The 21,268-nt window shown below is 39.8% G+C and overlaps 1 protein-coding gene across 10 annotated transcripts in view; it reads right to left on the reverse strand.

Annotated features, from left to right (window-relative positions):
• Nucleotides 1-21,268, reverse strand: part of KMT2C (lysine methyltransferase 2C) — a 189,195-nt gene that overhangs the window by 30,562 nt on the left and 137,365 nt on the right. For 9 of the 10 annotated variants that reach the window (XM_063179854.1, XM_063180247.1, XM_063180480.1 and 6 more), the window contains 14 exons: nt 21,137-21,265; nt 19,869-19,988; nt 17,327-17,457; nt 15,602-15,788; nt 10,485-10,589; nt 10,084-10,131; nt 8,800-8,937; nt 8,587-8,619; nt 8,385-8,504; nt 6,193-6,331; nt 5,713-5,927; nt 5,520-5,593; nt 2,753-2,935; nt 257-2,125 (listed from right to left, as the gene is read on the reverse strand). In XM_063179854.1, the coding sequence (XP_063035924.1) occupies nt 257-2,125; nt 2,753-2,935; nt 5,520-5,593; nt 5,713-5,927; nt 6,193-6,331; nt 8,385-8,504; nt 8,587-8,619; nt 8,800-8,937; nt 10,084-10,131; nt 10,485-10,589; nt 15,602-15,788; nt 17,327-17,457; nt 19,869-19,988; nt 21,137-21,265 (3,491 nt within the window). The remainder of the gene's footprint in view (nt 1-256; nt 2,126-2,752; nt 2,936-5,519; nt 5,594-5,712; nt 5,928-6,192; nt 6,332-8,384; nt 8,505-8,586; nt 8,620-8,799; nt 8,938-10,083; nt 10,132-10,484; nt 10,590-15,601; nt 15,789-17,326; nt 17,458-19,868; nt 19,989-21,136; nt 21,266-21,268) is intronic. The other variant, XM_063180091.1, reaches the window with a different exon arrangement.

The following is a 21,268-nucleotide window of genomic DNA, read 5'->3' on the forward strand; positions in this document are numbered from 1 at the left end:
ATCTATGTCTTCAGTGGCTTCAAACACAGCCTTTGCTTCTTTTTTTGGATTTTGTCCAAACTCCTTAGAAATTACTGATGTTTCTGTATTCTGTATATTGTGGTTCTATCCAGAAGGACCAAAGGAACATATTAAGTAAACTAAGATAATACATATCTTACACCTAGTTATGTTTAATGGCAAAAACCTTCAAGTGTTAACAAGAACGGGGGAAATTCTTCTACTTCCAGAATTTTAATATCATCAGAATTCTCACCTGTCTTAACTTCTCAGTATCTGCTTGAGACATATTCATGGTGTTCTGTGTATCTGTTACTCCCGTGGTGGGTGCTGGGCCAGGAACTTGTGAAACTTTGGGAAATTGTTGTCCTTGAGAAGTCATGGGAGCATTTCCAGACGCACTGAAGGTGCCCTCAGATCCAGGCCGTGGCTGCTCAGCAGCATCATGGGCCAGCTGACCAGTTCCAAAAGATTCTGGCTGAGGTCTTGGAGTCATTGGTGATTGATCATATGGGTCATGTGCTGGAGTAGCTGCACCATGGCTAAAGGAATCTGTTATTGCAGGTCCTGCAGACCTGGGTGTTTGAGAACATGGGTCTGATGGCCTGACAAAAGTGCCCTGCAACCTGCTCTGTGGTGTCTGCAGGAAAGGATCTCTACCTGTTATTAGTCCTGGCCTTGTCACGGCAGGTCTGTTAAACCCCTCAGGAATCCCTGGCCTTGGGGTTGCTGGCTGCTGAGAGTAAGGATCACTGAGAACTGGCCGTGGTGTTCCAGGAGGTTGGGCATAGGGATCAGAATGTCTCTGCTGGTTTGCTGGGGACTGAGCAAACAGATCTGCTGGTTGAGCAGGCCTTGGTGTTGGTGGCTGCTGCATATATGGATCCACCGTGGTGGGACGAGGAGTTCCTGGGGGTTGGGCGTAAGGATCAGCAACTGGCCGAGGAGTACCTGGAGGCTGGGAGTAAGGGTCCTGAGAGGCTGGCCTGGAGATGGGCCCAGCCTGAGGGAAAGAATCACCCTGCTGCCGCACCATGCGCGGCGGGTGGGCAAAAGGCTCCTTCATGGCAGGGTGGGGAGTGAGGGGAGGCTGGCTGTAGGGATCATTGGCCTGGGAATGGGAGAAGTTATCCACGGGCCTGGGTGTCAGAGGGGGCCTTTCGTAGGGATCGACAGCGACGCGCCGGGGCGTGCCTGGCATGGAGGAGTAAGGATCCTGCGGGGACTGAGGAGGGCGCAGAGGAGTTTTGAAAGGTCCAGGGCTCCCATCCACAGGAGCAGGAGTGGGAGTCAATGGAGGCCGTGCATAGGCATCAGCAGAGGTTACTCTCTGTCTCTGAAAGGTGTCAGTCCTAGGAGCCGGCTTCGTAAATGGATCGCTGCTTCCGGCACCTAAAGGAACCTTCCCTGACTGCTCCATAACTATGGGTGACCGGGGGACTCCCAGAGGTTTGGAGAACTGCTCTGATGGCAGGACAGGCCTGGGTGTGTCTGGGGGCTTTGCATAGGGATCACTGCTACCTGGAGATGAAGAACATGAGTCCCTGACTGGCGAGGGCCTGCTGCCCGATGGCTCCCGAGATATGGAGGGCTGTGCTGCACAGGAATCCAAGGGGGCAATGGGGTTCCTTCTGACAAAGCTCTGGTTGATGGGTGCTGGTCTGGGTGTTCCCACCATTTTAGCATAGGGATCCATCGGAGAAGGAGGCCTTGTGTTTGTGGAACCTGGAGAAAACATCTGTTGTGATGGTGTCTGAGGAGTCTGAGACTGAGCCAGCGATTCGTGCACTGGGATTCGGGTGGGAGTGGGAGGTGGGGCCTGTGGCTTTAGGAACACATCATCTGAGGGCGCCGACGTGGGCGTAGCAGGGAGCTGCTGCTTTGTGAACAGATCCTTATGGAATGTCTGCTGTGCAGGAGACATGCTGCCATTGCCAGTCTGCGGCGTTAAGGGGCTCTGGATCCCACTGCTGGGTGTGTCTGAGCCAGACTGGTTCAGGAGCTGCTGAGAACCAAACTGCTGCTGCTGCTGTTGCTGCTGCTGTTGCTGCTGCTCATTTTTCACCTGTTCAAGCTTCTGTGTGGCTTCTATTTTGGCCTGCTGCTTACTTTTTTGTCGCATTTGCTGTTTTAAAATTATGAGGAAATATGTTACACTTCTAAGTTAAGGGTGTACAAAATCTTTCTAATGACTGATTCTATAATTAAAACCTCAGGACACATCCAGTATCAGTTACAAATAATTGCAAATTTTAAATGCAAAGGGAGCAGAGAGTCCAGCTATTTGTGAAGTTTAATTACCTTGACATGCATCTTGCTTGCCTGGGAATAAGCATTTCCCAGGATGCCTAAAGAGCATCACTGCTTTCCAACCTTATACTCTGGAGACAAAGGTAACTGACATGCAGCACTGGTGTGGGCTTAGAGAAACATCCAGCCCCATGTGAGGCAGCAGTCTGCGGGACAAAGTTACTGCAATACAGGGTATGTAATAAAAAACTACTGCAGCGACCACCCATGCAGAGAAAGAACAATCTGTTTCTATAATACACAGGATTTAAGAGTCAAAATTTAAAGAAAAGGTTTTTTACAAACAGTTTATCTCCTGGTAACATCTATTTTCTTCCCGAGCAGAATGGCTGACTGTATACTCTTCTACAAAGAAAGATTCAAATTGATTTTATTACAACAGATTCCTGCATTGCAATAAAAAGCAGGGAGAAAATAACAAAACACCTTAAATGCTACACACCTGTCTGAATTTCCATTCCTGCTCATGTTCTGATTCCCTCTGTTTTAATGGATCTTTAAAGAGGTCGGAGTCGATGCGGGAGCTGGGATCAATGCTATCCTGTTGCTGCTGCCTTTTCATGGAGTCATTTGACATCTGTACTTTATTGATGCGCAAAGCAGCTCTATTATCTCTGGCTTTTTGCTGGAAAAAGAGAAAAGATACAGTTAGAATTATTTTCTTCTACTAAGTGGGCACACTGAATCTGTTTTTCCTACAAAATCTATCACCAAATTATTTGCACAGCCTGTTCTAATCACACACATCCTCGTGGAAATGACATTATGCACTTAGGAAAGAATTCCAAACAGAAAAATTTCACACCTCTATGGAAATTCTGTGTTTAACAGATATGGAGGGAACTAAGAGGTTACTAGCAATTAGTAAATTAGTAAACCTATCAGCAAAGCTTTTCTATACAGGAGGGTGTCTGTTGCAGCCACTGTGCTGTGCCAAGAAATCGTTAATAGCACCAGTTCACCTTTCAAATCACATATTGGCGTGGTCTTACAACATGAAGGCTGAGCACAGCAGATGATGTTTGGATCAATAAAGGCCACTAATGTGGAGAACTTCAATGACAAGAAAAATACAGTCTAGTCCATTAAATGACCTCTAAAGATCTGAGTCTGTTAACAGTTAACAGTATAAACATAGGATATGGGGCTATGGATCAGGAAAAACTGTATGGAGACACAGCAATTCCTCTTCAATGAGGCATTTTACAGCTATAGTGACACTTTAAAGTATCTAATGGAAGTTTCAAAGAGCCTGTTTTATCACCAATCTAGGATGTGATTTCTTTTCTGAACCAAACCCTCACATTCTCTTTTTCACAAATTTATCTGCAGCTGTCAAGTAGGGGTTGCCTAGAGGAAAAGGCTTCAATACTTCCCCCCAACAATGAAATAGTGACATGGATGAGAGCACTGGTGTCACAGCAGCAGAAAAATCACTGTCATTTTTCCCTGTAAGTGATGGGATTGTGCATGCTAAGTAAAGTAAAAAGCAACAGTGAAAATTTACTAGTACTCCTCTGAATTTCATTTCAGCCTTCATTCAACCTCTCGGAGTCTAAGTCCCTCAGGAGAGGCACCACAGCAGCTTCTTGTGTGCACAATGTCAGGAATACCAGCAGAAGCACAAGGACTGTTCTGAGAGGAATTAACCACATTTTGCTGTGGAAATACTGGTGTGCAGGAGCATGCCCTCAACTCCTGTACATAGGGGAAGTAATTTTTGATGCTGACTTTTGGATAGCCATCACAACAATATGACTGCATTTTTTAAGAACAATGAAAAATAAAGCAATCAGCAACAGAAATAATTGTGAAGTGGTAAATGCCACCCATGTAAGTGGGTATTATCTTATAAATACCACAAAGAAGGAACCACCAAGATTAACTACAGCATGGGCAAGGTGATATAGAGGTCCAAAGGTGCTTAAATTGCAACACTGAATAAAAAGCAGAATAAAAATGATGCCTCAGTGATAAAAAGGAAAAATGAGAGAATTATGGAAAGGGTTTCAGAAAGATCAAGAACTCCACTTCTCACAATGAGTTTAGGATATGATTTATCCTCTTAAGCCAGAGATCACAGCAATTTTGAATTTGGACAGCAGAAGATGATGTAGTACTGCTAAACTTCGAGTCATCAACATGCAGAGGAATGAAGTTTGTTTACTGATGGGACTACATGAAAAAAGAGCAGGTAGGGGAAGGCTATGAGACTGAAAACTGCAAAATCCAAAGAAACCTGCAAAGTGAGAATGACCATCCAGTTGCTGCTGTGAAGAAACAAACATGAGAGCCAGGAGAGAATGGAAGTTAAAGAAAAGTACATTTGCCAGCAGTTGTTGGGAAAGTCCAAAAGAATCAATAATACTTTGGATACACACAGGCCTCAACAGAGACTTCAACAAAGCTTAAGAGTCACCCCCTCAGAATGGCAGTTCTGCAGGGTAAAATCAATGACAATGTAACTCCAGATAGCTGCTACAAGTACCTGTGTGTTCACTTAACTCAGATGTGAAGAAGGTGAATGATTTTGGAGAGAAAAATTGAGTCCTTCAAGCTCCCCACAAAATGGTACCAGAAAAATGGGTAGCAGAAGATATCAGGAGAGTCTCCATACAAAGCAATACAAGAGAGCAAGCAGAGAAAGGGAACAGTAAAGCAAGAACACAAGGAGTAGAAGTAAATGAGGAAAGCAGAGGTGTGAGCACTGACACCTCTGGAATTGTTAGTTCAATAGCTGAAAGACTTCAGCAACTCTAACAGGGAAAAAAGGATAGCCCAGAGAGAGGGGATGATGAAAGGGAGAGGAATCTCATGATCAGTTGCTATTAGCCTTCTCAAGAAACTGGTGAGATTCTGTGTAGAAAGAGACAGAGCAAAGATGACTTGAGACAGAGCAAAGATGACTTGAGGCATGAATCAAAGGCAGCTGAGAGGCAGTGGGAACCACAAATGTTCTCATCTCAGCTGATGCCTTTATATTGCACAGTACTAACTGTGTTTATGCCATGACTGAAAAACAAAGAGTACAGGTAGAAATATTCAGACTTAGGAGCTAAATTAAAAAGGTTTTCTTGCAGTAAGGGAACTATCACTAAACCTTGAACTTGAGTTATTAAAAACAGAACAAAACAACACTTATAACAAACCTTATAAATGAAATGTATGTTTGCTGGAAGCATGCAAATGCAGGTGGGAATTGTTCTTACCACATAGGGAGCCCTCTCCTGAGAGCTTGCTTTCCTCCACAGCTTAGCAATTTGCTTCACTCTTGTAGCCCAGTCTGCAACCAAAAAAATTTGTCAACACACAAGGCTATGATAAGTTTACCTGAGATACTTTAAAATCAAGGTGCACCAAAATTGCTGCGAAGTATTCAACTTGATTCAGTCAATCACTCACCTGGGAATTCTTCCTTCAGGTTGGGGAAGTTGATATTTGTATAGAGAACAGGTGCTACAGTTGCCATTTCACCCAAAGCTTCTTCTTTCTCCCACTTCAGGGTGCTTCTCTGAGCATTGGACATGGTATCACCTTCACCCTCCAGAGGTGGAGCAGCTGGTGCCCATGAGCTGTTGGGATCACTCACCATTGGATTGAAGGCTGGATTCTTATCCCTGACAGACCAGAAAAGGGGTTTGTTTTACAGATTGTATAAAAACAACAAAACAAACCAACCCTCAATTAGCAAAGTGCTCATTCTGTTTGGTATTTCAGCAGTGAACACACTGCAAGAATACACAAGGTTTTGTGGTGGCTGTCAAGAACTAGTAATATCACATTATTAGTAACCAACAACACCCTCCAGGTGTTTTTGTTACTTAGATATTTTTTTTTTATGCTAAATACACCAAACACCTTTTATTCTCCATCTGGACTTACCTGGCATCAGTGTATGGCGGCTGTGTAATGGGAGAGAAGGTGCCCAGCCCTCCTCCAGCAGCCAGAGCCGTGTGAGGGAGATGAGGGTTGGGGCCAATCAGACCATTCATGAGGGGCACTCTTGGAAATGCATTCTCTCCTGGAAACAAGCAGATTAAGTCACTCATTTAAGTTTCCAAGGGTGACTGCTTCTAAGGCAGAGGTGGAACCTTCCACTGAGAAAACAACGTCTCCTCTAAAAACTAAATGCTTTAAAATTTTACAGTGCTGACCTTACTTTTTTGGAAAAGATTTTACATCAGTTTAAAATCCTTCTCTGTAAGCTTAAAGGATCCTTTTCCACTCTATTACATCCCTGCACACTTTTTTTTTCTTGTTGAAAACACAATTTTTTTTTTCTAAAATGGATTCCCAAAACATTTGCAGTAGCCCATGCCATGGTACTGCACTTTATATAGAGGTAATAAACTTAAAAGCTCATGTTCTTCATGTTTGTTAGACCCAGACAAAAGCAGCAAGCCATGGAGAAGGTAGTTTTCAGTCCCTGCAGGATGATCATTAGCCACCTGAATTAAATATCTCCTCTTCTGAGACTCCTGAGCATTGTACCAAAGTAAGCCTCATTATCTACTAACTCCCTAATTTGTAACCAATGAAACAGATAACTCTACTCAAATGAGCATTAACATTTTCTAATTAAATGTCCAGTCTAGCAGTAAGAAGGCAGAAAATGTTATTTATTTGATTACAATATTACAAATGTGGCACAGGCAGATTCATTCCAGCAGATGGTATTTGCAGATGTTATACACAGAATTAACTCTGGCCTTTGGATCCCATCACTTAAGCGAGATTATAACTGGTGCCCCAGGATTTCCTTAAAAGCACTGAAGTAGCTCAGGAATCAGATGTATCTGCAGGATGACACTGTATCATTCTCCCATTTTAGGAGACTGTTTCTGATCTAAAGGTTATGTAAGCTGTGCACCAACTACAGTTGTAACACAAAATTTAATAGAATGTTACTGTGCTGGTAAACACAGTAACTAACTGTGAAGACCTGGCAAACAAACAGGATGGGCTCTGGTCTGCACTGTGTGCTTACATATCTTTATGAGAAAAGAGCAATAATTTTATCTGAAACTTGATGCAAGCTGCACCACTACTGAAGCATTTATCTGTGGATCATTCCACTGGAGCAGAACCAAAGTGTAAATCCAAAACTTTGTTATCATGGCAGTTCCCACAGGGAGGAGCTGAACAATCTTACAGAGCTCACATGCTGGAGCTATCCACAAGTACTCAAGTAACTGGGAAACAGGCAATGGTATCTACATTATTTTTTGCTTTAAATCAACTCATTATTTACTTAAAATACTCTCATTTCTAAAAGGTTTTGAAGTATTTAGTTTTTATGAAAACTGATCCAACTAGGAAACAAATCAGTTTTCTTCTTATAATTAATTCACTGGCCAAATCAATTTGCATAGTCCTTCCTTTAGTACCAGTATCCAAGAGTGGACACTCTTTACACGAGCACATGGAAAACCCACTAGAGGTGATGTGTGATGAGAAAAGGAGCACATTCAATTATATTCCCACATACTGCTTAAAAAACCAGCTCTACTGATAATAATAAAAAAATCAATCTGTCTCTTGCCTTCCATACAAGAGCAAGATGCTTTATCTAACTCAAGGTAATTTTAGTAGGAATGAAGAAAAATAAAGTACAATTTCCAAGATAAATTTTAAATCTGTTTAGTCTCCCTTCTATTAGGACTAGCTAATACATGAAACTGCATTCTTACAGATATTAAAACTCAGTAAATCAGCGTTACATAGACTCTTGCCTTACCCTTGAGGAGGTGCTCAAAAGTAATTAGAGTGAAGTCAGAAGAGAACACATGCTTTATCACAGACTGATTTCCAAACCATCTAAGTGTCAGCTAAAGCAAAAGCACCAATATGTCAGAAAAATCTCAAATAACTGTCCTTTTCTATTAGCAACATTAACATGGATGTTCATCACATACTCCCTCAGAACAGGTTTAGAATAATATTTCACAAATTAACAATGGCAGATTCCACAATTTTGCACAGTGTAAGATGAGTACTAGTTCCCCATCAGCATTTAAAATGTGCACAACTCTCCTGGCCAGGCTGCTGCCCACAGAAGCACCAGAAGAACATACCTTGGCTGTGCAAAGACATGAGCTGTGGTGGGGGAGGAGGCTGAGGCAGAGGAGCTGGCTGTGGGGCTGCTGGACTCAACACAGCTGTGAACAAATCTTCAACATCCTTCCCTCCCAGCTCTGCAAAAAACACTCTGCATGAGTTGCTGGCATTGCTTGTGAACTGTGTTCCACAAAAGACAAGGAGGATCAGAACACATACCTGGGATTTTGTACAGTTTGCCAAGAATAGCACCTGGACAAAGCAAAGGCAACACAAGGTAAGTAATCATCAAGGCAATGAAAGTAATTGTGCAACCAAGTCCAAATAGGTCTGTTACAATACAGGGATGTATCATTTGGGGGAAAGAAAAAAAAAAGATGATTTCTACATAAGTTCTGAAGAAGACCAAGATTAAGGACCAAAAAAAATTACCATCTGTGACCATTTTGTCTAGCTCTGGGCTGAGGATTTCATCTAGCTGCTCTTCACTCAGTGACCGTGAGCTCTGGGTGACACTCGGCTGGGGCAGGGAAGAAGGATCATCAGAGATGGGGCCAATATCCAATCCAGCTGGAGAAGAAAGAATATTAAATTAGACATGAATTGCAAATGTAATTAATATTGAATAAAGAGCATATTTCCTGTTTCCTTCCCCTAGAATTCAGCTGTCAATTAAACCAGGACTTTCTAATATTTGAAAGGTAAGGCAAAACAAAACACTGATTAGAAAAGGTAAAAAAAAAACCTTCCCACTCTTTACCTCCAGTTTATTGCATTGTTTGAGGAATATCAATTGAATATAATGCAACTGGAAGAACAGGAAGTAAAACTACTGAGTTTAGGTTCAGCATGGTTTCAAATGTATAGGTTTCAGAATATAGTTCCACTTAAACTATTTTTCTCTTTTTGAAAAGAATCACATCAGTAGTAAACATGGTTCATCCTCATGTACCTTAAGGTTCACTTCAAATATTACACAAAATATTTACTGAAATGCTGTTGAGGTCTAGCCAGAATAAAACAAGTTAGAGAAGTTTCTTTTTCAAAAACAAGTCCTAAATATTATGGGTTGCATCAAAGTGATTTGCTGGCACTAAGAAAACAGAATTCACTACATAAATTTCCTAACATCCCTCAAGTCAATAAATCTCTCAAATGAGAAAAATTTGGGAAAAAATAATTACGTCCTTTAGTATTTAAAATATATTTCTGTAATAATTACCAAATAACCCCAAATTTAAAATAATGAAACATTCCATTCTGCTTGTTGTCAACCTGTCTCTAACATAACGTGATGAACCATTATCCAGTGAAAACAAAAGGATACTGACTGTTTTAATCATGCTTTTATATACTCACATTGATAAAAATGCTTTTCATTTACAAAATATACCATTATGATAAAAACTACACACTACTACAGGAAGTAATATTTACAGTGGCAGCAAGAAAATGCATGGGTTTGTATGATGAAACACAAAAAACTAAGGAAGGTTTTCAAAAGCTATAAGCAAAACTTGATGCAGGACTCTTAAAAGGCAGAGTGCAGAGTTCAGAGGTTGTGTTAGACTCAAACACCACAGAGTGGAAAATGAAACATGAATTAGTGACACAGTAAAGGAGAAGCAATTTCTACACATGCACTTCTTTCAGCTAAAACCACTAGGAAAAGAGGGCTACTGCTAACCATGGATCATCCATTGTTTAGATTCTTACCAAATGGGGAGGGTGAGTTCTCAACCTGGAAAGTGCATAAATCAAGACCTACAGGACCCAAACCAGATAAAATGGATGATTACAACACGAAAACAAAAAAAAAGTAAAGAAAAAGCTGCATGCTGAAAAAAGCTACGCAGGTATGAGAGACAACAGCAGCTACATTTTATCCTCTCTTAAGCAGCAAAGCAAAGAGCCAAGTAAAAACAAAATGTTGACAAGTTTGGGCATTTTTTTGGTAGAATAAACCAAAATCATTCCAAACCAAGGTATTCTTAAGATATGAAAATTGTATCTGAAATGACCTAGAGCAGAACCTACAGATGCAGTACAACAAATACATCTATAATACAGAGGAAAAAATGGGAAACTATAGGGAGAGACCCCATGGACATACATACCTGAATGATCTCCAGACTTTACCAAATCATCAGAAAGTATTCCAAGAATATCATCATCAGTGTTTAAGACCTCAGAAAGATCAGCTAAAGGATCGTCGGTGCTGCCTGTAGAAGATGCAAAGAACAAAATCAACACTTCTGCATCTCTGGTGATGTTCTGGAGCTGCAGCCCCAAACACAGATGGGCTCTAAGGGTCTCCTATGGGGTCAAACTGCACAGGTCCCTGGGGTCAGACTGTGCTGAGCAGCAGCCTCTCCCTGCCAGGACTGAGCCACCTGCACGTGCTTACATTGTTTAGTCTTTTTAGAAGTGATCACATCATGTGAAACAAAGACTGGATGATTCCAGGGGGAAAAAAAAAACCCAAAATCTACTCTGACCTTGCAACCTCTGAGACACAAAGGCCCATGAATGTTTAAGTCAACAAATGGGGTTTATATAGGACAGGTCACAGTAAATCTACAAGGAGTGGGTTTTTTTAAAGGTAATTAGTTACTTCTTTTACCACTACTCTCTTTCTTAATACAGAAGCAACTGGTTACTGCACCCTAATAGGGAAGTGAAACCTAGAGTAAGAAGCAAGAATAAATAAATAGAAATTGAAGATGATACTTTTAAAATCAGAAGAAAACCTGATGGAGTGGTAAAACCCAGAGACAGAAATGTCATTTTTGTTTGCCATCTAGGAAAAAACTGGCCTGGTCTAGCAATAAATTCTTTAATATTAAATAATAAATTCTGGATACTATTATCTTCTTGACCTCCAATTCACTAGAGAGAAATTACTCCAAATGGCCCATCTGGTTTTATTAACTAGTTGCTCTGGACTATTACAGATGTGCAACTTTGCAAAAAATGTTTGACAAACAAATAAAAGTTGAGGAAAATATTTTTCAGTAAAACTGCAGACTGTCATGACTACATGAGCAATCACTGCCAGAGCAATAAAACATGATGAGATGGCAAATATAAATTTAACAAAAAAAAAAAAAGGATTAATACAAATCATAAAATATATAATGTGGAAAACAAATATATGGCCAGGTTGAAGAGGGACCAGAAAGCCAAAGAACACATACATTTCAGACAAATACAGATGTATTTCCCATTGTTACAATCCAACTACCGCAGGAAAAAATATAGCTTAATTCAGAGCCTGGTGCCAAGGATTTACTTCTATCATGAGGTTACTTTCCAAGCTGCCAAGTTTAACAATGAATTACAAGTGCCTTCTGCTGATTTTCAGAGACAACCCTTTTCCCTTCTTCCACTACCAAGTCAAAACAAAAATTGTTTTTCCTCCCTTTACTACTTTCATTCTTCACTTTTACCCTTCGCAATGCAGACAAGATGAAACTACCCTAATTAAATCAGGTTTTATATTTGCCTCTTATCAAGGTGGATTAATAAGACAGTGCAGACCAGTCCACTTAAATGTACAGACAAAAATTCAGCTCCTACTGATACCAGCAAAACTATCTACCAGTGCCTCAGAACCACACCTCTTTGCAGGCATAGTTATTTGGGTACCTGATAAAAAATATTGTTAAATCTAAGTCTCTCAACAGAACCTAGTCGTTGGTGTTTGGTGGGTTCCTTTTTTTGGGTTTTTTAGTTTGTTTGGGTTTTTTGAGATAATTGTTTTCCTTCTGACAATTCAATTCAACTTCTAGTGTGAATATAAATATATTATGTAAGTAGCTGGGAGGAGCTCAGGTGAAAAGATCTAACATTTAAAGATTCCAAATTTACCACCTGTAGCTACAAATTGGCCATGAATAAATTCAGGCTTCAAATTTGAGGGTCTCTAACTGAAGGAAAATTAGAATTCCACAAGGAATGAAGGAAATTAGATTCCACAGTGGCCTTCAGATGAAATAAGCTGGAAAAAACATCCTGCTTTCAAAATGGAGTTTGTTAAGTCTATAAAAAGACTTGGGTGTTGGTGACAGCAGAGGGATAGATTCTATAATCCATGAAACTCGCACAAGACATCTAATCTAAAGCATGTTTTTACTTTTTTTCTTCTATTTTTTCCTTGTTTTAATTCCATGCGTGTTAAATATTATCTTGGAAACAACGAAATCACTTGAGTCAGCTGCTTCAGATCACAATCAATAGCTGGTTGACATCTGCTGCCAAACAAACAGCTCAATAGTGCTCATTAATTTGACTCTTTTCAGAATGGAGATGAAAGCCAAGACAAAGCAAAAAGGAAAATAATTTGCTTGTAATGCTGGATCTCTAAGAGAGTACAGTTCTAATGCTATCTTGTGAGCCTGATCCCTTCAAATGCAGCTATTTATTATTTATGAAGTTCTAAAATCATAAAGATGCCTCTCCCAAGGCTGCAGCCATCCCAAGATGTTTAATCACACAGTAACATTTTAGTCATAAAATGTCCCAGCAGCACCTGAATCAGTTACAAAGACTCAGATAACTCCTTTCCTTTTGTCTAGGAACAATTTCTCTAGCATTCTCTGGAGACCTCACTTGAACAGATGACTTTTTCAGTACTTCCAGAAAAAACACACTGAATTTAAGCTATTTCAAACTAAAGGAAAGGTCACAACACCAGAGCCTTCACAGCACATACCTCACCAAGTGGCTTCCTTTTCATCAGGGACACACAGGTCAGGAAACTCAAGAGAGAGGCAGACAGTCCTCAGAATGCAACAGATCTAAAGCAACACCTCCAACTTCCCCCATGAACCTGGGAGCAAACCTCTGCACTCTGTTCCAGCACTGGGAAGTGATTTAAGGGTTGGTGCCATGCAGAACAGAGTGCACAGTGCCACATGTGATAAAAACATAGGAAAAGTGAGTTTCTAACTGAAAATAAAACCAGCAACCTGTCAGACAAAATGCAGGGCTGGGAGCCTAAAGCTCACTTCAGTCACAGTTTCTAGAAATTAACAGTAAAAACAAAGGATTCCCAAATCCCTCTTCTGTCCAGCTCTGCCAATTCCCATCACCACTGCAATCCTGGCTAGTGAAAGGTCCAGCTACCCTTAACTATGGTGTGAGAACAAATAAATGCCAGAACATGTCCCTGAAATGCAATGTCAGCTCAGGAGCAGCCTGAACATCACTGCCCTCCCCAGCAGTGCTGGGCACCTGCTGGAAAGCAGAGCAGGGTCACTGCTTTAGATGCTTAAGAGCTCTCTGGAAGATGAACAAACATATCCAACCCTTCATCCTGGGATTATACAAGTGGGGTTTCCAAGAGAAGAACATTTTCCTTGTGGAAAAGACCTGTGCAATTAAGGAAGGACTCTCACAGGAGTCAGCAATCCTTGTGGGAAGTGGCAGTGTACGAAAACACCACAGCTGGTGACAAGACAGTCCTGCAGGCCCCCAGTGCAGGGAACAAACAGCTCATGCTGCTCCTGCTCCACAGCCAGGTCTGTATGGAAATGATGAAATGATGGAAATGATGAAAACACCACAGCCCTGGGACACTGTTCTCATCTGCAGCTCCAGCCAGAAGGGAGCTCAGCAATTAGCCAGTGAACCTCTCACACAGGGGGACGCTGTTGTGGAAATCACTGTGTCCCAGAAAGACACAGGCAGAGAGTTCCCAACTGCACTGGGACTGATCAATACTGGCAGGGGACTTCACCCACTGGTGCCCCACCTACATCAACAGCTCCAGCTGGACACAATTCTGGCTGGAAATCTGCACAGTTGCAAGAGAACTGACAAAGACAATGGAGTTGAGAATGTTCCTATGGCCAGAAAGCCTTTGAGTGTCTCGCATGTCAAATGGCAAGGACAGTAGGTTATCCACTAAAGCCATTGCTGGTGATTTATTTATTAATAGCCACCTTTTTATTATTTATTTTTGAATAAAAAGAAGACGAAACTACAAAGTTTGACAACTCTGCTTTTTTATGAAAACTTTCAGACTTTGGAAAAACAGATCATTAAATTAACATCAACTTCATGAATTTCTAAACCCCTGTACTACCCTAAGACATGAACACATTAGTGACTTCAAGCTTGCAGCTGGATAGGCCAGGAAAGACCTCTGAAGTTGAATTTCTCTGGCTTCAAAAGAAAGCCAGGGTGGAAAAAAGTCATAGTGAACTTATCTTCTTGTAGTGCTGAAACTAAGGAAATACAGACCATGCAACACTTCATCTCCAGCAGCTTCACCTTAAGGGAAGTTACATTTTTACATTCTCCATTACTCACAACTTCAACCATAGAAGAATCAATGTTTAATTATAATGCAGCCTTTTGCTTTTCATTTAGCAGATTTTCATTGAGTAACAACCACAAATAGGTGACCTCTCTTCAAATGACTCTCTGGACAGTGGGAACTGTGATAGTGTGTGCTAACAGCTATAGATGGAAAAACACTGGGGATCAGCTGAAACACAAGCCATAAATTAATTAATATACAAAAGAAATAGTAACAGTGTCTTAAAATAAAGACATCTCCAGCTAACAGCATATACTTACCACAAGACAGAGAAAAAATAATTTGAAGTAGACAGTAAGGTTTTAATTGCTCTTTTGTGTGAGGCTGCTCTTTCAGCAGCACTTTACAACCCTCTGGCTATTTGCAAAACTCTCAGCAGAACCTTCAGTAAGGTTCTGCAATTGCAGAAGCAAAAGATTGCCTAGGGGCTACAAACTGTACCTGGAAAGGGCACTCATGTTCAGAAAGGACATGGTGAAACAAAAATTCCAAGGAGACTGGCAACCTAAAATAATCTAAAACAGTAAAGACAGATGATATTCATCCATATAGTATTCACTAAACTACTAAAAATATCTTTTAATGAGAGTATCTATGTTTTCTTCTATGAGGAACTGTATGTTTTTTCCTACACAGAGACAATTTTCATGGATTTTATAGCCATGGATATTACAGTCAAGATGTTGCAGATTTGCTTTAAGTGCCAATTGTTGTGTCATCCACTGCTCTTTCTCAAACAGCTGGAGCCCTTGAGAAGAAAATCACTAAATATCAGTGTTAGTTAACCTCAGAAGGACAGTTCATATATAGAATGCTGAGAAATACAGCAGAAAATCATGTGAGGAAAGAAGAAAATAGAGTGGACAAGCCCCAGTCATCTGAGTTATCACTAAGTTCAGGTTTGTATACCTTGAGGTCCCAGTTTTGCCTGAGCTGGAGTGGAAGTGGAGCTAAGAAGGGGGTCAGATGAAGGATCCAGGAAATTGGTGGCCAAGTTTGTTTTACATGAAAGTGGAAGTGACTCTTCAGGTAAATTCTCCAGGCTCATCTTGTTCTGTCTACTGGTATCCAGTAAGTCTTTCCCAAAAAAAGCTTCCTGCAAAGAAGACAAAATGATTTAAGGTAGGAAGAACACTGTATTGACTGAAAAATTTGAGTAAATGACAAAGTTAAAATTAAAAGCCAAGGATTAGTAAGAACATAAAAGCACAGTCTCAGTCTCACAAACATTCCAGTATGGCAATATCTATTGCAGGCTATGAGGAGTGGCTACAGTGGCTTACAACTTACCTGAGGAAGCTACATTACCAAAGTTTTAGGATTAAATTCATGCCTTAAGCTTACACAGAAAGACACACAGTGTTATTATCTATCACAATTTGTTTATTATTTAAAATATTTCTCCTTCCACAAACAGGAGAGCTGAAGAAGGGGCACATTACTGGGCAACTTGATGTAGAACCTTGGTTCTATTTTGAGAATCACCATACACTGCATTTCACAAAATCATCCTCATGTCTAACTGCAATAACAAAACACTTGAAGATGTTTAACTTACATTATAAAAGTGGCTTTTAAAATATTATGTAACAGCTATCACTCACCTAAGCCTGAATACTCAGTAATTTGCCAACCTGTATTCATTATATAACATGTTGGGACATGTTCCAATGTTGTCTTTAAAATCTTGATTTAGGATACAGTTCTCAAAATAAATCTAAATTTAGATTTTTTTTTCAGCAGCAATTACTGTAATACTAATGAAGAATCTAAGAAATATTCTATGTTTTACAGGAGTAAAACAAGCATTAAAAATATATATCCTTATTAGTCCAAAGGAAATGTTGTTAAAGTATTTATTTTCCAAGTCACTCCCCCACTTATGAAATACTATTTTTAAAGAGAAAATGTTCTGCCTCTCTGTAAATTTTTTGCTTTCAATCCCAATACAGTTCATGCTACGACATCTGGTGAACATCTACAAAACAATGAAAGTTGAAACTTCGGCAAGTTCCCTTCACCATGAATAAAGTGGCTGAGAAGAAGAACAAGCCAAATAAGTTTTATATATATATATATAAACCAGCCAGTTTGTAATATCCTGGTATCCTGGTTATTATCCCCAACTGCTGCCTCTTACCTGCCAGGGACATCATGAAATCAAAAGGAGGGAAGAGCAGACATTATTGTGGTAGGGAGATGCAGGGCATATAAATCCATAAAACTGTAGGAAATAAGTTTCCTTTATCAAATCATGTTCTATAATCCTCAAAAAGCAAAATGAGAAGCTGAGGAAGTGGCCTCATCAGGTTAAGACATTCTACAGGGTTGAATGTGGAAATACCATGTGGCAGTTCAGAGAGCAAAAGAATAATTTTTCCACCCTATCTCATCTGAGAACAAGGAGAGATCCAAATACATTGAGAAGGATTCCCCAGAATCTTGGAGATTTAACATAATATACAGTTTCCTGTACAAGCTCATGAACGTTCTTTACAGTAAACCCATTTCATTTAAATCATAATTTTGGAATCAGAAAAGAAACCATTATTGGTTTAAATGAACTATGAAACAAACATGAAGAGTAGGCTTTTAAACAGATTTACAACACAAGGAGCAGACCACCAGCTTTACCTGCAGGTAGGCAGGAAAGGTTTCTTCGAGTTTATTTTTCTTTTTCCTGTAACGCTTTTTGATTTTCTCAGTGCTTTCAGAAGCTGGGGTAGACTCCTCAACTGGAGTGTCTGGCAGCTGCTCTGTCCAACCTACAAAGGAACACCAGGACACAAGTAAATAAAGCACTCAGTATTTGGCTCTACAGGTACAGTGGCAGCACATCTGGCCACCTCTGGGTGTGTGGGTTACTGCACATCCCTCCAGATGCATTCCAAAGTGCCTTTTCTCCAGCTGTGAACTGCCCTGACCACCCAGGCTCTGGCAGCAGGAAATGCCAGATGTGACACCAGCCACAACACTGCTGTACCTCCCAGGGACACAGAGACCTTTAACTTCTGCAGGCAAGCTAAGAATTTGCCAATTTGACAGAAATTATAGGTGCCGTTCAACCAGGTATTTAAAACAACAATTCCACTCAAGAAGTATCTCCAGTGTCATCAATGCTGAGTTACACATTAACCACCTTTCATTTCATACACTATTTTTTCCTCAAATTAGAAGTAAAAAACTTATTTTTTTTAAATCTGAGAAAGAACTATCATATCAATAATGAACACCCTAGAAAAAGAAATCTATAAAGAAGCCCTTCAAGAAAAATTACACATTTATTCAGCTGTCATATTTCAAAGTGGCACTGCTTTTTCTAATAAACACAAAAGCACACAGTGCTCATCAATCATTCAGTATTTTATTACAACAGAGCAAGAAAAACACTGCAGGTAATGCAGAACTTTTCAAGTTCTGCTACTTCTGTCTTGCCAAAGCAAATTACATGAAGTTAAGGACTCTGGCAAGTTATTTAAGAAACTGAATTATCATGATAATAAAATCAGCTCTGCTTTGTAGTGCAGTGATCTCCTGCAGGATATCCAGAGGACCATGAGTGGAATGAGGTTCACCAGCACTGACCTCTGCACTGAGAGGGAGGCTTTACAGAGAAAAGGAGTGGATGTGACAAGGGTGCAAAAAATCCTGGTAAAGCTGATGAGAACTGGCCACTGAGGAGCAGGCTCTTGGCAAGCTGATTTGTATTTTTCTCAACTAGCAATTGTGCCTGAGCACAAAAAGAAACTCCAACTTTCAACTGAAGAATACTTGTTTAAGAATAGTCCTTTTTAACAGCATGCATTGTAGTGTTACCCAGAATGGGGAATTAGCTTTTTAGCCAATTTAAAAAAAAAAGTTTTACTTAAAGGAGCAGACCCCTATGCAAATGAAAAGATCTAATACAACATTTTCAGCACAACCTGAAATAAGGCAGTATGCTACACTGAAACATTATTTACAAAGCAGAAACACAGCTGTAACACTAATATTGAAGAGAAAGCAAACACTATACCAAGATTGGGAACTTAATCAGAATATCTAGCTGCACTGATAAATGAAATGATTATTGGCTTTATGAAGTAGTTTTACAAATACAAGCACAGACAACAATGCTTGAATGTTAGATTTTAATAACACTGCCTTGATGCTGTAGCAAAGATCCAGTCCCCACCATGTTGTACAATCTACAGCAAGAGACTGATCTGGCTCTATAAAGGGTAAAAAACCTATATCTGAACAGAAAGGAGAGAGTGACAGGAGAAATCTCAGGCCAGGGTCTTTAACTGGGTGGTATCAGCCATCCTTCAGAAGCAGCTGCCTCCTTCTACTGACTTACCAGGGAATAGGCTCTGAACTAAACATATTCCACATCTCTCCTGAATGATACCTCAACACCCTCTAGATTAGTGTGAGCAACTTCAGATGGATGGAATAATTTAGTCTAATCACACACAGCAAGAAAGAGAAAAAGGCCCATGAATAAAATCTGACTTCTTGTTAGGTGCCCAATCTACTGAGAACTGCAGTGTCAGAGGTATGAAAATGGCTCTGCCATGGGAAAAGGCACCCAACAAAGTCAAGGATTCTTCAGCCCTGGAAAAGGCAACACTGATGGGGAAATATGATACACATCTAGAAAATATTTCTAGAATGAATGACTTTTAAAAAATAATCTTTCATAACATTAAACATGAAGACAGCTTATGAAACTCTCAGATATCCGATATCTGGCTTAAAATAAAAAGGAATTATTTCTTCATACAGCAATAACATATGACTAAACTCTCTAATAAAGGATTTCCCAGAGCATGAACAGATTTATAAAAATTGATTAGACACACTCATGGAATATGAAACACTGCTGAGTATTAAAACTGATGGTCCAGAAGACACCTCTGGATCAGGGCTACATCTGGAGAAAGAGGATTGCTCTAAATCTAACAGAGTAATAATAGTAATAATAATAATAATTCTCACTATTTATCTCCTACAACAGCCTGCAATTCATTGTTTCAGTTTCTTTGTACATAATGGGCTCTGTTGAAATTCTGCTATGCAGGAATGGGTATTTTCAGTTGAATTCATAAAGCCATAATGACAAACATACATGAGCTGTATTGCTTTTACTGCATAAAGCATGAACAAACATTTAACACCAAATTCCTGCACTTACCTTCATCTCTGCCAGGCAACTGTTCAGAAACAGATCCAGAAGAATCTTTCCTGGAGAGAGATCTTTTTGTCTTCCCCTGCCCCGTACGACTCCTCTGACGTACCATAAATCCACCAATACCTGAACAAGGAAGTAAAATTTCAATGTATGGAATAAAAACTGTGTTTCATAGTACAAATGAGAGCCAAGATTACTCTGCAGGTCAAGGAGACTGCTGCATCTAGATGTCTAAGAATGAATCTGAGATACTTGATGAGTTTTCATTTTGAATTTTATGAGACATTTCTGAATTTTTATGTCCCAGTGGGTACACATGTAATGAAAAATGATCAGAATTTCAGGACTATAGACCATCCACAAGAAGTTCAAATCACCAAACCTGGCAACTTTCAGGTGTTGGTTTTCCCCTCCCTTGGGGCAAACTGATGAGTGGCTGGAATTAGCTGTCAATCTACCAAATGAAACCTATTAAAGAACCTCAAACGACCACAAAAAATCCTCTGCAAATAGCTCTAGAGAGCCCACCACTCCAAATGATGCTACCAGAGAAGGACATATCCCAAATAAAAAGATAATTAATCAACATCATAGAGCCCTGGAACTCCTGAATCCTTCACTAGAGACTGACTGCAGAGTTCCTGATCTTTGCAGTTGGTGTGTATGGATCTAAATGTATCATATACAGATCTGTTTCATTTTTCAGGGGAATTGTTGGCTGCAGAAAACTAATGGATAACTAATAGATGTATTCTGTGTGGATACAGCTCAACTGTTTGTGCACCCAAGACATACAGGTAATTAATTCAGTCAGGATAATTAAGAGTCAACTGCACAAAGAAATTAAAATAAATGAATTCATCCAGTAACTGAATTCATTAAAATTCACCTGTCAGAAGTAATCTGCGTATACCTAGTAAACCACTCTTTTAAAGTATTTCAGAAAGCATCTAAAATAACTGCAAAAAGTTGTCTGAAGTTCAGATATTTCCATATATATACACACATAAAAACTCTCCTTCAACAATTATAGAAATACAGCACAATTTCCTATAAGTTAAGAATCAATAAGGCGTAGATCTGAACTACTACAAGTAATTGAAAAGCACACTAAGAACAAGTGCACTGCTGACCAGCAACCTTTGGAAATGTGTTTTGACATAGAATACTTCAGAATTGCATGGTGTTTTCTTTTTGTTTTTTTTATTTTGTAATTCTACAGAAAAAAAAAGAGCAATGGACACACAATGATCTAAGTTACTTTATCCTACCAGGTCTGTATGGTTTTCGCTTCCTTTTTTTAATCCCATCAGCTCCTTCAGCCACTTTGGTATCATCATCCACAGCTTCCCGTTCTGGGCTGGAATCTGATTTTCCATCACAATCCATAAGGTCACCTTCTG

Source organism: Melospiza melodia, chromosome 1, assembly GCF_035770615.1.
Source record: "Melospiza melodia melodia isolate bMelMel2 chromosome 1, bMelMel2.pri, whole genome shotgun sequence".
NCBI lineage: Eukaryota > Metazoa > Chordata > Aves > Passeriformes > Passerellidae > Melospiza > Melospiza melodia.